Below are 15,954 nucleotides of genomic sequence, written 5' to 3'. Positions count from 1 at the left end.
GGGTTTTTATTTTGCGACCGATCGGACCTTGAAAAAAAAAGTCCTGGTGTGTATATGTATATATATGATTCAAAATTCTTCTAATTTCGACCTTTATTGTTTACAATTTGATTTGACCCACATGTTTTGATATATGCATGTTTAATTTAACCACAAGGCCAAAAAAAAAAAATCATATATATGATTCTAAAAGGATAATCTCGATAGTATTTTCAGTACCTATTTATTTATATCAAAAATAGTTGTGTTTTAAGATCTTTTATGACACTGAAGGAATGAATTATGATAGTACAATTAATTAATTTGTTTTATAATTATTACAAGACTGACTAACAATAGAGAATTAGAGAAATTAATTTAATAAGTAATAAAAAAGTGAGTATTTATTACAAGTAAAAGAAAGAGTAAAAATTTATAGAGTAAGAAAAAAGTGAAAAATTTCTATTTTTACAAATAAAAAAGAGGAAATGAAACCTGAGTCTTAACATAATAAATTTTATGAACAAAAACAATCACATAAATAAATAAAAAAAATTAATATATATGTAATATATCGATATATAATAATATAACAAGTATACACCTGACCACCACAAGCATGTACTAACAAATTGGGATTTTCCACTAGTGGTCGGTACATTCCGGTGCTAAGCTAAGGGGGATGCACATACAGGCAGACACACGTACAAATGCCATTTAGTAGGGTAGGATGACCTTAAAAGTTTGTTACATTTTTCATGGATCACTATATAAAACAAAATACAAGTAAATATTCTAAACTACTTTTTCATATACAATATGCTTCAAAAGGGGAGGGATAAAAACTACGTAGAATCAAAAAGATCTCAGCCGATTGCCTTCTAAATCCATTTCAATTAAATCAAAAGAAAAAAAAAACAGTATTGAAATAAGTTAAAAATAAAACTCACCAGATAACGCTTCTCTAGCATGAGCTAATTCCGATTCAAGCGCTTGTATTTTTTCACTATCAGAAAGTCCTTCTAATTCAAGATGACTGCTTGTTTCTGGTATCGATGAGGATGTACTAAAAGATGACGAATGTGCACCAGAAGCCGATACTAATTTCTTTAATTCTGATACTTCACGTTTTAATCGTTCATTTTCAAGTCGTAAACGAGTCGTTATATTACTACTTGAACTACTGCTAGCAGTTGTATTAATAGTACAAGATGATGGTCCAGATAGACCAGCTGATGATGATACATCACTCATTGCTGCCAACATAACAATAAAATAATTCATTAATCCAAAAAAAAATTATGGAGATGTAAATGAAAATAAATAAATAAAAAATGGAGAAAAAGAGTCAAATAACTTACTCAGTTTTGTTTTTTGATTTTTATTACAAATATTACATACGGTTTTTAAATATTAATAACTTAATTAGGCAAATTTAGCATTATAATTGTGAGAAAGATAAAAAAATAATAGTTAAACAAAAAAATTGTGGTTTGATTTGAACTCCTAACAAAATTATACTTTTTTTTTTTTTTTTTACTTTTAAGACCATAATGGATCACTTTAGTTCATTTTTTTTTGGCAAGTTCTTTCTTTTCTTGCTGATTTGTTGGTTTTCAGCTTTTTTTTTGCCAGTAATCTCTAAGGGATTCAGATCTTCTTGCCCTTTCTTGTTCAGAGTACACTCGGCTTATTGTTTTCTTGGGTTTTGATAGTAATATTGTTTGTTTATTTTTTAATTTCTCATAGTTTCCGGTTTTCGTTTTTAGGTTTTCACGGGTTATGTCTAATTCCTCCATATCTTTCTGTACTTTGTATAACCAGTTCGGTCTGCTTTTCTTGTTCCAAAAAAGTTTGATTATCCGTCTGATAAGTCTGGTCTCTTCCACTCTGAAAATATGTCCTATAAAGGAAATTCTCTTCTTTCTAAATTTATTAGTTATCGGGATAATCGTTTTGTAAATCTCTTCGTTTGGAATTATTCTCCAAATCTTGTCTTTTTTAATGTTGTTCCCGATGCGTCGTCGTAGAATCTGTCTTTCAATCTTTTCCAGTTTGTCAGTAAACCTTGTCTGGTACGGTCCAAATATGGTTTCGCTTCCGTAAAGTATTCTGGTTGGATAACTGAGTTATAATGTCTTATTTTTGTGTTTATGGACATGCATTTTTTGTTATAGATGTTTTGTGTTTTTATTGTGGCTTTGATGAGTTTATTTATTCTTTCATTCCAGTTTGGATTTTCTTGGAGGTTGTTCGTGATGTTTTCCCCCAAATATTTAAAGTTTTCTACTAGTTCTATGTCATTATTGTTTATTTTTACTTTGCTTATGCATAGTGGGTCTCTCACCATAATTTTGGTTTTTTCGTATGAAATTTTTAGACCGATCTTTCCTGCAATCTCTTCAGTGTTGACAGTTGGTATCTGGCCTCTTCTATATTTTGGGATAGTAGGGCTAAATTGTCCGCAAAGCCTAGGCAATTTACTGAGATACCTTTTCCAATTTTAACGTTGTCTTTATTTAATTTTTTCCAATCCCGTATTATAAATTCAAGGGCACAGTTGAATAAAAGCGGTGACAGTCCATCTCCTTGTCTCAGTCCTGTTTTGATGTCGAATGGATCAGATATTTCTCCCCTGAATTTAACCTTGGATTTGGTATCCGTTAGTGTTAGTCTGATGATTTTGACCAGTTTTGGGTGAAACCCTAAATTTCTCAGGATTTTTCGCAGGGATCTCGATGTACACAACCATATGCTTTCTTGAAATCAATAAAAGTCACTACCAGTTGTTTATTCCTTAGTTTATGATACCCTATAATTAATTTTAAATTTATACTTTAAATATATACTTTAATTTATACTTTAACATTATACTTTATTTAGAGCAAACTGCTAAAAAAATATAATAAAAATTTCTAATAAAAAAATGTGGGTCCAATTTGATTCTTGTTTGACGATTACCTCATGTACACATTTATGTGCAAATTGTATGCAGATGAGTATATACATTTGTGTAGTATGCACTTTATTCATTTACATATATTATTTCACAGTGATAGCGGTATTTTAATATAATAAAACAAATACAATTATAAACATCCACATTTCTAAAGTAATTTACAAGAAAAAAATAATTTGGTGTTGACATAAATTGTAGAAATGTTATAATATAAAAAAATGATAAGTATTCCCTATTTGGATTAAAACAAAAAATGTTTCAGATGAATGACGGAGATCGTACCGATCCATTGTTCAAGTCGGTGAAATATAATTATTTGAATAATAAATGAAGAAACAAGGTCACAATGATATAATTTTGTAACTAAAATGTCATCACATTTACGTTAAAGTGGTTTCAGGTTGGAATGTGTTAATGAAAATATCTCGGGAACGCTAAGTCACAGATTGAACAAGAGCAACATCCACACTGTAATTTAGCAAACAAACTGACAAACTGTTGTGAAGAAAAAAAATCTCTAAAGATAAAATAAAAATGAAAAAAATATATATACTTTTGTTTTTTATGTTTTTTGTTGTAGAGCATATTCAACAAGCAATAAGAAAGATAAAGAAAATAAAAAAAGAAGAGTGATAAACTGGAACTGGAAAACAAAGAAAAATAAAACGAAACAAAAACCAAAGTATAGGAAAAGAAAGGAACATTTTAAACTCGCATCAAGAGTATGAAATTGTATTCTTAAACCAAGAGTACAGTAAAAAGAATCAACCGATGCATACAACTCTTTGGAAGTAAACCAAGAGTAGGAGATCACATTTTCATTTTACCACACCCCCACCGGTATAACTCCATTTCACTCTACCATTCAACCGTAGCTGTAGTTGTTCTTCCTACTCTGTCTTTCAATTATACTCAGATGATTACGTCTGTGCTTCCCTAACTGCTTAACAATTCCATTCTCCTAAATTCTCTACCTCTCTCTTTATCTAACTTTCTCATTCACCCTTTCTTCTATCAAGCCAAGAGAGTGTCCTCAATTCTAGTATTGCATTTCCATCTATATTTCACTATTATATTCAGTTTTCAGTTAAGTTCTATTTACTACCAACGTCTTTTCTATTCTTAAACGTTATCTTAATTACAAATTAATTGAACAAATTCCATGATAAAAGGTAATCATTACAATAAAAAATTAATTTAGGATTTATCAGATAATTAAATTTTGTTGTATATCTGACGTAAAAAACGTAAAAGTAAAAAAAAAGTCCCTATCAATAATGACATGAACAACACGTTTCATTCCTTTATCTTGACCGTGCATATGTAATTCATAGGCATTCTACAGGTTGTTCATAATGTTTCTTTAAAGCTCTGGAAAAAAATAAAATTAAACGGGCACCATTTCTAAAAAATTACCTTGAATAATGTATTACTACTATACAGTAAACCCTTCTTTAAAATATTTTATAGACCATGAAAAAAAATACTGTTGTATAAGAACTTGTTAAAACAAAATCAGATTCCAGTTTGAAATAAGAGTATATTATTTATTTTACACTTAAATTTCGGAAAAAGAAAACTTTATTTTACAACATTTTTAGGTTAAGGGCTTTTTAAGTAAGGTCAGATTAGCTGTAGCTATGTAAATTTTGCACACCTATCAAAACACGCATACTCCAGGCATCCTTGCACAAATGCAGACACCATTTGCAGTCATAGCATCATTCTATATGGTTATACATTATGCGATTGTGAAATATGGTCTGCGATTCATTTGTTGACCACAAGGAACATGTCAGCAGCGAACATTAATCGCCATATATACGAGGTTAACATGCCTAATTCAATGGGTGACAGCTAAGTGCATAAACGGGTAAGACTGTTCAAGGGCTGGCAGGACAATGTCCATGAGGTACTGCGACTGGGCCGACCTTCTGTAATCGCAGACGATTTAGTAAGCGAAGTTGATGCAAAAATTTGTGAAGCTTGGCGATTCACGTTTTGACTGATATTTTTACAAGTTTCAAGGTCAGAGCTATACAGAATCACTTCTGAAATTTTGCAGTTCAAAAAATTGTACATGCGATGGGTTCCCAGACTACTTTCTGAAGAACACAAAAAAAGGGGAATGGCTAGTGCTTTTACATTTTTGACCTGATGCAATGAGGTAGGAGATGAACGTTTGGACCACATTGTTACAGGAGATGAGACATGGGTTTTTCACATCACTCCAGCATCAAAGCAACACTCAATGGAATGACGACACACAACATCTCCAATCAAAGTGAACGCCAAACAGATAATGTAAACGTGCAAGATTATGGCAACTGTGATTTGGGATAAATATGGCGTCCTATTAGAGTCGACTTCATGTCTGAACTGACAACAATAAACTCAGCTACATACTGCAAGATCTTGATAAACTTTCAGCGTGCCATATAGAATAAGTGATGTGGCCTAATGTCATCTGGAGTTGCTGCATGACCTCATTCTGCTGCTCAAACTCTAGAGTTAATTAGATCTTTTGGATGGGGACAAACAGATCACTACCATACAGCTCAGACCTTGCACCAAGCGATTACCACATATTCCACTACCCGAAGGAATTTCTTGTTGGTCAGCAGGGTTTGACACCAGTGAAGAAGTAAAAAAAAAACTGTTTAAGACTGGTTGTCTAAACAGGGGCCTTATTTCTATGACATGGGCATAAACAAATTAGCACACAAAACCTATTTTTGAGAATATTTTTGCTACATTTATTTATATTGGAAAATAATCCTGGTATGAAAAAGAGTTTAAAATTAGAAATCAAATTACTACAGTAACAATCTCACCTAAACTATTTCAACAGTATACAACTTTTGGCACAGAAATAACATACACTTGAGTTTGAAGCTTTATAAATTAAAAACAAGTCACCAAATTTTAGATAACTTTTTTCTGCATTTAATGGTGTTAAATGGTAATTTTTTATTACTTTTTAAACTAGTGTTATTTTGATGAGAACAAATAAACCACCATTTTCTGATCCTTCTATCACATAGCTCGATCGCTTACCATTAAAAAACCTACAGCACCAATCGCAATGAAATTATTACATAGGTTACCTCATTCTATTTAACTTAACACACCATAAATTTTGTATCTACAACTTCATTCAATCAGAAGTTTTGTTATTTGATTAATAAAACTTTTTATATTTGTTCCTATTTGACATATAAACACGGCTTGTCATATTTTATATTTATGAATATACTATTTTATAAAATTTATCAACTTGAATTCTTTGAGCTATTTTTATTATGGGAAAATAAACTTTTAAATCAACTAATAAAGGGGGGGAAAAATCATGGTGAGGTTAGTTTTCCTATGTATAAGATGTTGCCAAAATTATTCCATTAGAAGTTTCAGGTAAATATGAACTGGGTTTCTCATTTTATTTCCTTTTGTACAGCGGCTAATTTATACTTTCTACTTTTTCCAGATGATAAACTAAGGGCTTTTTTTTTTCAAAACGGACAACTTAAAATTTTTATTAATAATTTAAATTTTTAGGTTGCACGTCCTTTAGGTTTATTTTATTTTTTATTTTTTACTTTTATTTACTAATTGTAAGGTTTTTATAATTATGTTTTTTTATTTTAATTTTTAATTACTTAATTTATATTCTTTGAGAATTGTTTCAAATAAAATACTTTTTTTTCTTGTTTTCCTGGGCACATAACAAAAGTGTCATTATCAATGCCCAGACGCGATATTTATACAGTATGTAAATAAATATTAAAAATTAAATTAAAATAAAACCCAAAAAGCGAAATATATCCACAATGAAATATTAAATCAATAAACTAAATTAAAACACTAAGATTACCATCTGCCATATGCCAAATGGTATAAATAATGGAAACTGCCAATGAATACTCAAACGTTTGAATATGAATGGAAGGCTATGAGAAATCGTAAAAGATTAGATAACATTGTTTCCCAACATACTTCGCATGTCAGCCCCTAGTATATACTTGAGATGCAATGCCGTATAATAAATATGCCACTCATCACAGATCACCACCTTCTTCAGAAAACACACAAGATCGTTAGAAATAACACAATTAGTGAAAGGAGGCTGGAAACAAGCCTCTTTTGCCGCACTATCAGCGCACTCATTGCCTGAAATTCCAATATGACTGGGGATCCAGCAGAAGCTCACAGTTGTATTACATTGAGTCATTTGAGAAATAACACTCTGAATCTCACAGAACAAAGGGTGTCTGGAGTACATGTCACTAATCATCTGTAAGGCAGTCATGAAATCTTAGCAGACAAGTATACCTCAAAATGTTAGGCTAATTACATTTAATGTGTTATTAATAGCATACAGCTCCTCAGTGAAAATACTGTTGATGCTGGTAAGGTAAAATGTATATGTTCTGTTGCCATCTACCAAAGCACAACCAACAAAGTTAACATTTTTAGAGACGTATAGTATCAGGATTCATTTAAAAGATTACAGAATTTTTCTCACAACTTAACTGGATTTGTATTCTTTTTATGATAAATAAAACAATTGCAATATTAGAATACATCTGAGTTTCTAAACCATAACAAAAGTTCCTTTTATATAAATAAAATTAAAGTTTTATTAAAAAAAATAAAAAAAAAGTTAAAAAGAAACGAAGTTAAAAAAAAGCAAAAATTAATAAATAAAAGTTGAAAAATTAAAAAAAAATGTTGAAAGCTACTATGGGGAGTCCAAAACCCTCATGAAAGAAACTGATGGGAAATGTTTTTCAGTTCTGAAACAGTGATGTTGACTGAACCCCAACAACAAAAAAAAAACCCAAGTAATAACAATAAAATAACTGATTATTACAATTAAAACTTACCAAAATCAGGCTTACTACTTGGTCCAGCAATAGGTGATGAAGGTCTTACCACTTGACTAGTTGACAAATTATCACTATTGGCTGAAGGATTGTGATCATCAACAGGATTATTAACATTGGAATCAGTTTTATTGGTAACATTAACTTCATTTGTCGGATTCGATTCGGCGGATGCTTCATTACTATTACTATTATTTTGATGTCCAGAATCATTAATATTTGACGGATTGTTCTGTGGTGGATTATCGCCTGTCGATGTCGATGTGACAGACGTTAATGTTTGCGGGGTTGTTGTTGTCGTGGAGGTTGAAGTGACCTCGCAGTTGGAATTTGAGTTCGTATTTGAATTCGAATTCGAAGAATCAGATTGTACAGTTAACGTCTCTTCGAGACGTCGACTCGTATCAGCTAACTCTTCACGAAGAGCAGCCATTTCTTCTTGTGCTTGACGAATTTCACCATCAATTCGTACCCCTACTGAACGATTTTCTTCAACCATCCTTCTAAATTTGGCCTGGAAAAAATCGGATTAAAAATTACCCAATTATAAATTTATATCCGTTTATAAGCAATAATGTGGTAATAGTAAACAATCTGTAATGACAATCAGCATTCAATAAATTACACAACCATCATTCAAAATTAAAAACATCTCAATGTCTGGCATTCTGAGAAAACGACAAATAAAGTAGTTTTGAATAGCCTTCATGACAGAGTTCAATATACAGTTATAGGCATTAATAGCCTAAGAAATTGCAAATCATTTCATTCCAGCAAGTGTAATATATATCTGTAATATTTTATAATAAAATAAAAAAAAAATGTATTTATCCAGATTAAACAGGACCAAAAGTCATCTGGATAATTTCAAACAAATACAGACTACAAAAAATAATACTGATAAGTTAGGAGTAGTATAATTAATTTGCTGGATAATCTTAGCAATAGTGCAAGGTGTGTTAAAAAAACAACACAAATTTTTTTTTTATCAAAAAGAATTTAAAAACTTACTCTTCCCTAATGATATTATACCCTTCAAAGTAGTTCCTCAAAGATATGACACACTTATAGGAGTGCTTCTTTCAATCCTCAAAACATTTGTGGAAAGCAGTTTTTGGTATAACATTAAGTTATTGGTCTTTTTATGTTTAATCAATGTAAACAAGAAAAAATTGCATTACTGAAATTTCTGAAAAATACAGAGGCTTGGCTTTAGTATGGTATTATTTTTGATTAAATAATCTCTTAATGGTGAAGAGTGAACTGGAGTGTTATCATGATACACAATCCAAGAATCGTTTGTTCCATTTGTGATAGTTTTCTACAAATTGCTTAACATAAACAGCGTAAAAACCGCCAAAAAAATCATCTTCAACAACTTCTCTAATAGTGATTCAGTTATTGAACACTATATCCTTTATTTTATCATTTGTTGATGTGTCAGTAGGTCCACCCCTTTTAATATCATCTCAGTCTTCTTGAAACTAGTTGTACATTTATAAAACCTGATGGTAACATAACACTCTCACTAAAAGCCTTCTCAAACATCTTCACTAGTGCACGGCAACTAATTTCATTTTTACACAAAATTTAATTGCAAATCCTTTTTTAGATAATTTTCAAACAAAGTATAAAAATCACTACTTGTGATAAAATACTTTCTAAAATAGAACTGAAAATACTGATATTACTTAAAAGTGTTCCCATTGGGTGGAAACTCATTTGAAAGGATGTATTCACAGAATTAAAAAATCCTTGTTTTTTTATAACACTTTGTATGACGATGTTAGTAAATCAACTTTTTACGACTAATCTTATTTTTCTGTTAAAAAACACCTTTTAAAAGAAATCAAATATAAAACAAAATAAATTTGAATCAACATAAAAGTCAGAAAACACTGCATACAGAAGTGCAAAACCCCATCACAAGACATTCGCCTTGTGATGCTTCCTGTTGTTACACCCCCCCCGCCATTCCTAGCCCTGATGGGCTTTAATGGGAGTCGTCTTTCGTCCTCTAAATTTTAACATCTCATAGTAATAAGCCAGACCTCGTTGGAATGCCACCGATGTAAATGCTTCAGTAGACGTGTTTGCATCAGTGATTTTTAAACTCAGCTTTTGCCTTTGCTGCAGGCCTCATCCAAACATCATACATGACCTACACAGTTTCCCTCTGAACTAACTAACCGTGTTCATAGAAGCATGAACCCCGCGCCTAGTTCTACATTTTATAAAGCCAATTTCGTAAATGTCTCATAATATTCGAGGCAACAGAATAATAACATACCACGAAAAATGTTATTCGCAACAAAATTTAGTCCTAGTTTCCTTAGTGAACTCAACATTCAGTTCGTACCCCTAACTTATTTTCATTTGTGGAATCCGGTTTGGTCTACCAGGGAAAGGTGGACAGACCTCATACTCCCACTCGGCTCAATCGCAGTCCCATCTGACATTTACTTTCACTACTACCATCGTCGAAATGCCGCTACACCTCACGGCTGCATGGGATCCATGCCCTCGGCAATGCAGTTGCCATCCTGCCGACAGTGATGTTTGCTCAATCAAAAATTGCCCTCATCAAAATGACGTTACACCTCATGGCTGCATGGTTACCCATATCCTTGGCAGTGCAGCTGTCGTTCTGCTGACAGCTAACATTTAACAATAATCACCATTACTTTTACTGACTAACCATGGCTTGATGTCAACACACCTACCTCCGGCCAATCAACTGTCCAGGCGGTCCCTAGCTACCCGGGGTGCTGCTCTACTTATACCCTTTAAGTCGTTCTGCTCAGGGCGAGGAAACAAAGGAAGCCAGCTACGATAGTCCATTCTATGCGAGTCGTCCAACTGACTCGCAGATCAAGAAAGGAATTTACTCTCTCTCGAGCTCCCTAACAACTCTGGTATGTTCAGCCTTGTACCGGGAACAAACATAAAGGACATGGTCCGCAGTCATTGACCCTACAATCCAGGCACAAGCTCAAATCAGTCAAACCAAACTATTCCTAAAAGCACCATGTCCTGAAAGGAATTGAGTTGTGTACAGATTGGCGGAGATCCACCTAACTGCTTGCAGCTCCCTAACATTTGGAAATATACCATGCATGTAGTAGAAAAGTCGTTCCACCTAACTTGCCAAGAGCCAAAATCTTGGTCTTCAATTTTTTGCATATGCCCAGAAGTAAGAAGGCCTCCCTTACACAGATGTAAACATTAATATAATTATGAAATGTGTTTTACATTAAAAAAAAGGATTTTCACTTTTTTTAAATTTATTACATTATTTATAAGTTGTGCCCATTGATCTTTTAAATGCTAATCTCTGTGGCTGAGTGGTATTGTCTCAGCCTTTCATACAGAGGTCCTGGGTTTGAATCAAGGTCAGGCAAGGCATTATTCCTACACTACAAAAATCAATTTCCATATCCCATGAACAACCTTCAAGCTTATGTGATGATATCAAGAAAAATAAATGTTGAACAGTGATTATAACAAATTATAAATTTTCCAGTGTTCTGTATAAGCTCATATTTTATTCAACATCTGGGCTACCTCCGTATGAGTAGTTTTCTTCCTTGTATTCAGTATCATTTGAAGTTTCATTCCTTAATAATTTATTTTTAAGACTTGGACTGATAGAAATTACAACCGCTGTTAAAGTTACATGACCATTATTATTACATTGTAAATAAAAATTTAAATTGTTATCATCCATTTTAAAGAGAGTCATCTATTATATAAAACAATTATAAATAATTTTGGCAAATCATTTTCTATTGAATTTTTTTCATTACAGCGATAAATTATCTCGAACTTTTTTTTCTCTAAAATTTGTCAATAATAGATTGTTTTATTTTACCTCAGGATATTAAAATTAAGTAAATAACATATTTCAAATTGATCGATTTTAATAACTATCCAAGACCTTTTCTGTCATATTTATCTTATTGGGTATCATCTAGATTAATAATTTTTCTTAATTCTTTTTTATATCGACATTTAATTAAATCTGAGGGGAAATAAAACATTCCCTCTATCCATGAATTCCAGGTGAACTATCCATCTGGATTATTGTATAAACAGCTAAAACATCTAGTACCCTTTCATTAGCTTGTTATTCATAAAAATACAAAGGTCTTCATAAAAGAATGGTGGGGGTTTTCAACATGGATTAAATGAAAAAACAAATACTTACAGATGATTTTGTTTATTTATCGAATTTGTCATTTCAAACAGTTTTTTTTTCATAACTAATAAATTTCAATATGGCACCATTAGTTACTAGGTATCCAACTGATACTCAGTTTTCGCCCATACTCAAATTAACATATCTTCTGTAATGGTTACAATTGCTTCATTAATCCTTTCCTTTAAATGATGTTTTTTTTTTGTCTTCAGTCATTTGACTGGTTTGATGCAGCTTTCCAAGATTCCCTATCCAGTGCTAGTCGTTTCATTTCAGTATACCCTCTACATCCTACATCCCTAACAATTTGTTTTACATATTCCAAACGTGGCCTGCCTACACAATTTTTCCCTTCTACCTGTCCTTCCAATATTAAAGCGACTATTCCAGGATGCCTTAGTATGTGGCCTATAAGTCTGTCGCTTCTTTTAACTATATTTTTCCAAATGCTTCTTTCTTCATCTATTTGCCGCAATACCTCTTCATTTGTCACTCTATCCACCCATCTGATTTTTAACATTCTCCTATAGCACCGCATTTCAAAAGCTTCTAATCTTTTCTTCTCAGATACTCCGATGTCCAAATTTTCTGTTCAAAGCCTGGCTGACAAATGCATGCAGGGATGTACCATCTTGTTGTAAATTAATTTGTTGTATGTTTTTGAGTTCATCCAGTTGATGAAAGCAGTAATTGTTTAACATATTGAGATTAACATTGCCATTAATAATCTTTTCAGTGAAGAAAAAAGACCTGATTACATGATTTTTCATCACAGCGCATCAAAAATGAACTTTATTCATGTTGCGGTCGTTTCTCAAAGATTACAAGTGGGTTTTTAAATTCCCATATTTGTGAATTGTGTCTGTTGTGTCTGTTAACATTAATATGGGATGTAACTTCTTCCGTAAAAATAATATTGTCTAATAATAATTCGTTTTTATTAATTTTATAAAAAATTTCAACAGTGAAATTGAAATGTTTTTCTTCATCATCAAGTTTCAATTCCTGTAGTAGCTGGATTTTATGTGCGTGCAATTTCAATCTTTTCTATAAAACTTTGTGAAATGTTGTTTTCGGAATATCTAAGTCGAGGCTTCAATGAGAGATTAATTTGTTACAACTTCTAATTGAAAATTGTGTAATTCGTTCAACAGTTTCGTCTGATACTCATGGTCTGATGGTTGATTTTTTTCTTGAAAGCAAATCCAATTTCTTTGAACACCTTTTGAACCAATGTCGTATATTATTTTCATATTGTAGCTCTTTTCCAAAATCACATCAAAATGCATGTTTAACTAAAACCATAAACTTTAATTCAGCCTGCCACAAAACACACTTTGCTTTTTCTTGAACAGTGAACTAAACACAGCTCAGCAACAATACAAAAACTGGTGTGTTTGTTTGAATTGCTTTTACACAAACTTTTGGGTTGGAGGCTATCAGGGCTGCCATCATAACTTCTCAAATTCCCCTACTGCATTGATCTAAATTACAGAAAGAAGACTGTGTATATCAATTTTATATTGTGCATAACCTCTAGTTACTACAGGATAGAAATCATATTTAAAAATAATAAAAAATCTTTATTATTGAGAAATCTAAACGAATGAGATCAGAATAAGTAGGGTTTTACCATTGTCTTTGCATATAGTAAAAATCATTACTCTCAGAGAAAACATTTCAAACTGATACACCATTTACCTTACGACCGTTATGTTATTTCTTAGCCATAAGAAAGACTGGCAGAGGTTTATAAGGTTTGGTTTATACATAAAACTAGGTAGGATCAATTTGTTACTGAATAATCCTAAAATCAATTTATAACCGTTTCAATATACGAGACAATTTATATCACTACTACATGAAACCAGGACTGCATAAATACCTGGTACAATATCGACAGTTCTGATATTTTACTAAATTCACAGGCATTTATTTTTTTATCAATTTTTTTTAGGACTAAACCTGCTTTAATTATGAATACATTATTGTTGGATCCTCTCTCCTGTAATAATCGCACACAGCAGAGGATCTCAATTTTAGTGTACACAGGTATGCTTTAAAGCAACTGTGACAGGTCAGGAATTGATTAACTTGTATGCCAGTTCCCCATGCTTTCAGTCCATTGATCTCTGGAGAACAAAGACCACTTTATGAGTATATCTATCCTTTGTCAGCTGATCCCATGAATTTACAGGCCTGTCAATCCTACGGAACTGGCCAGTGTATGTGTAAACGCAAATCATAGACATCATGTGCCTATTGTACAAATGTTGTTAATTTGTGGTTAGTTGGTTGTGCAGATGTGTATAAGTTTTATACATCTATAATGTACAAAATCAAAACTTTATTTATAAAAATAAATAATAATTTTAACTTGTAATTTAATAATTATAAAGGCAAAATGAATGACAAAAAATTAATAAAAATTGTACGATCGCTCCACCAATCTACATTCACCAGGCACACATTGAAAAAAATATTGTAACATATATAGAAATTATTAGTAAAAAAAATGAAAACAGGCACAAAATTTTCAGCCTGGATAATTTTTGGAATCCATTTAACCAATTTCAACCATGTCTCAGCTACTTATCAATCGATTTGAACAAATGAAGTGTCATTTTGTTCACAATAAAATGCTTAACATTTTTTTAATAAAACATAATTCGATAAAACTACAATATTTATGGAGCTAATAATGATTAAAAAATTTTAAGTATGACCATTTTGGAACTTTTAAGATAAAATCTTCAAACCTTTTATTTTGTAGATGTTGTCAAGTACATATATACCAAATTTGGCGGATATTTCATTAAACAAATTTTTAATCACAGCTGATCAAGGTTGTAAGAAGTAGTTATTATGTTGAGATTAAAGAATGTGAATAGTAGTATAATAATGGTTAAATGACTAATAATCTTAAAATAATCTAATAAGGAAAGGAACTGGCATAGTATGTATAGATTCCCATCAAAATATCTGTGTGACTGAAATGTGCAAAGGCTTTGTATATCACCTGATCGTATTTCTAAAGAATATACCAATTTAAAGAATCTTAACAGAAAAGTACAATATTAAAAAAAAACCATAAAAGTATAAAGCACAAGTTGTTAAAAACATCAGATAACTTCCCTCTGTTCTTTCTACCCCATACACAAAGGATAAATCTCTTTATTTCTTTTTTTTTTCTTGTTCTTCTTCTCTTCCCCCCATGGGTATAACCAATCACAATTGATTCATGGTATATATAATTCTAATAAAACATTTCTCCCTTGTTTTATCATAAAACAATCAATCAACCTCAGACGTCTAAAGAAATTGTAATATTCTGTATAAACCCTTCTGTTCTTTCAAAACTAAACTATAAAAAAGCTAATCTGTTTTGATTAGCAAACAAATACCAAAAACAACACCACAATGATATGCACATCTAAAGGTATGTTTATATAAACTGTAATGGCGCTATCATTAGCAATCCCACATTTTAAAAATTAAAGAAAAAATAACCGGGAAATTAAATGAAAAAAATAAGGTTTTCAGTGAGTAATAATAATAATAATAATAATAAAAATGATCCAAGACAATAATATAAGCTGTATTTTCTACCAATTTCACGGTTCACTGAGTGTTTGGAACATTTTACATCATTCTGGAAAATATAAGGTATAAAAATAAAAAGAATATCTAGGAATAAAATAAAAAGAGTTTCAGGAGAGGAAAAAACTCACTTGTAGAAGAGGGAGAAAATGGACTCAAGAAGATAAAGAACACCACTCTAGAAAAATGAAAGAAGCATGGGCTAAAAGGTTGATTAAGCGTGCCCTCTAAATGGGCTATTCGAAAAGAAAAAAAAAAGAATATCTCAATTATCAAAGCAATATTTAATAGATTATTTGAAATAGATCATTGATGTTAAATATTTTACATTGATT

At 31.5% G+C, this 15,954-nt stretch overlaps 1 protein-coding gene across 1 annotated transcript in view; it reads right to left on the bottom strand.

Annotated features, from left to right (window-relative positions):
• Positions 1 to 15,954, bottom strand: part of Liprin-gamma (liprin protein kazrin) — a 316,506-nt gene that overhangs the window by 156,804 nt on the left and 143,748 nt on the right. The window contains exons 4-5 of the mRNA XM_075381547.1: positions 7,822 to 8,335; positions 930 to 1,235 (exon numbers count right to left, since the gene is read on the bottom strand). Of these exons, the coding sequence (XP_075237662.1) occupies positions 930 to 1,235; positions 7,822 to 8,335 (820 nt within the window). The remainder of the gene's footprint in view (positions 1 to 929; positions 1,236 to 7,821; positions 8,336 to 15,954) is intronic.

This window comes from Lycorma delicatula, chromosome 13 (genome assembly GCF_047948215.1).
Source record: "Lycorma delicatula isolate Av1 chromosome 13, ASM4794821v1, whole genome shotgun sequence".
In the NCBI taxonomy this organism is placed as follows: domain Eukaryota; kingdom Metazoa; phylum Arthropoda; class Insecta; order Hemiptera; family Fulgoridae; genus Lycorma; species Lycorma delicatula.
The sequence above is the reverse complement of the archived record's forward strand: the minus strand, read 5'-3'. Positions and strand labels throughout refer to the sequence as shown.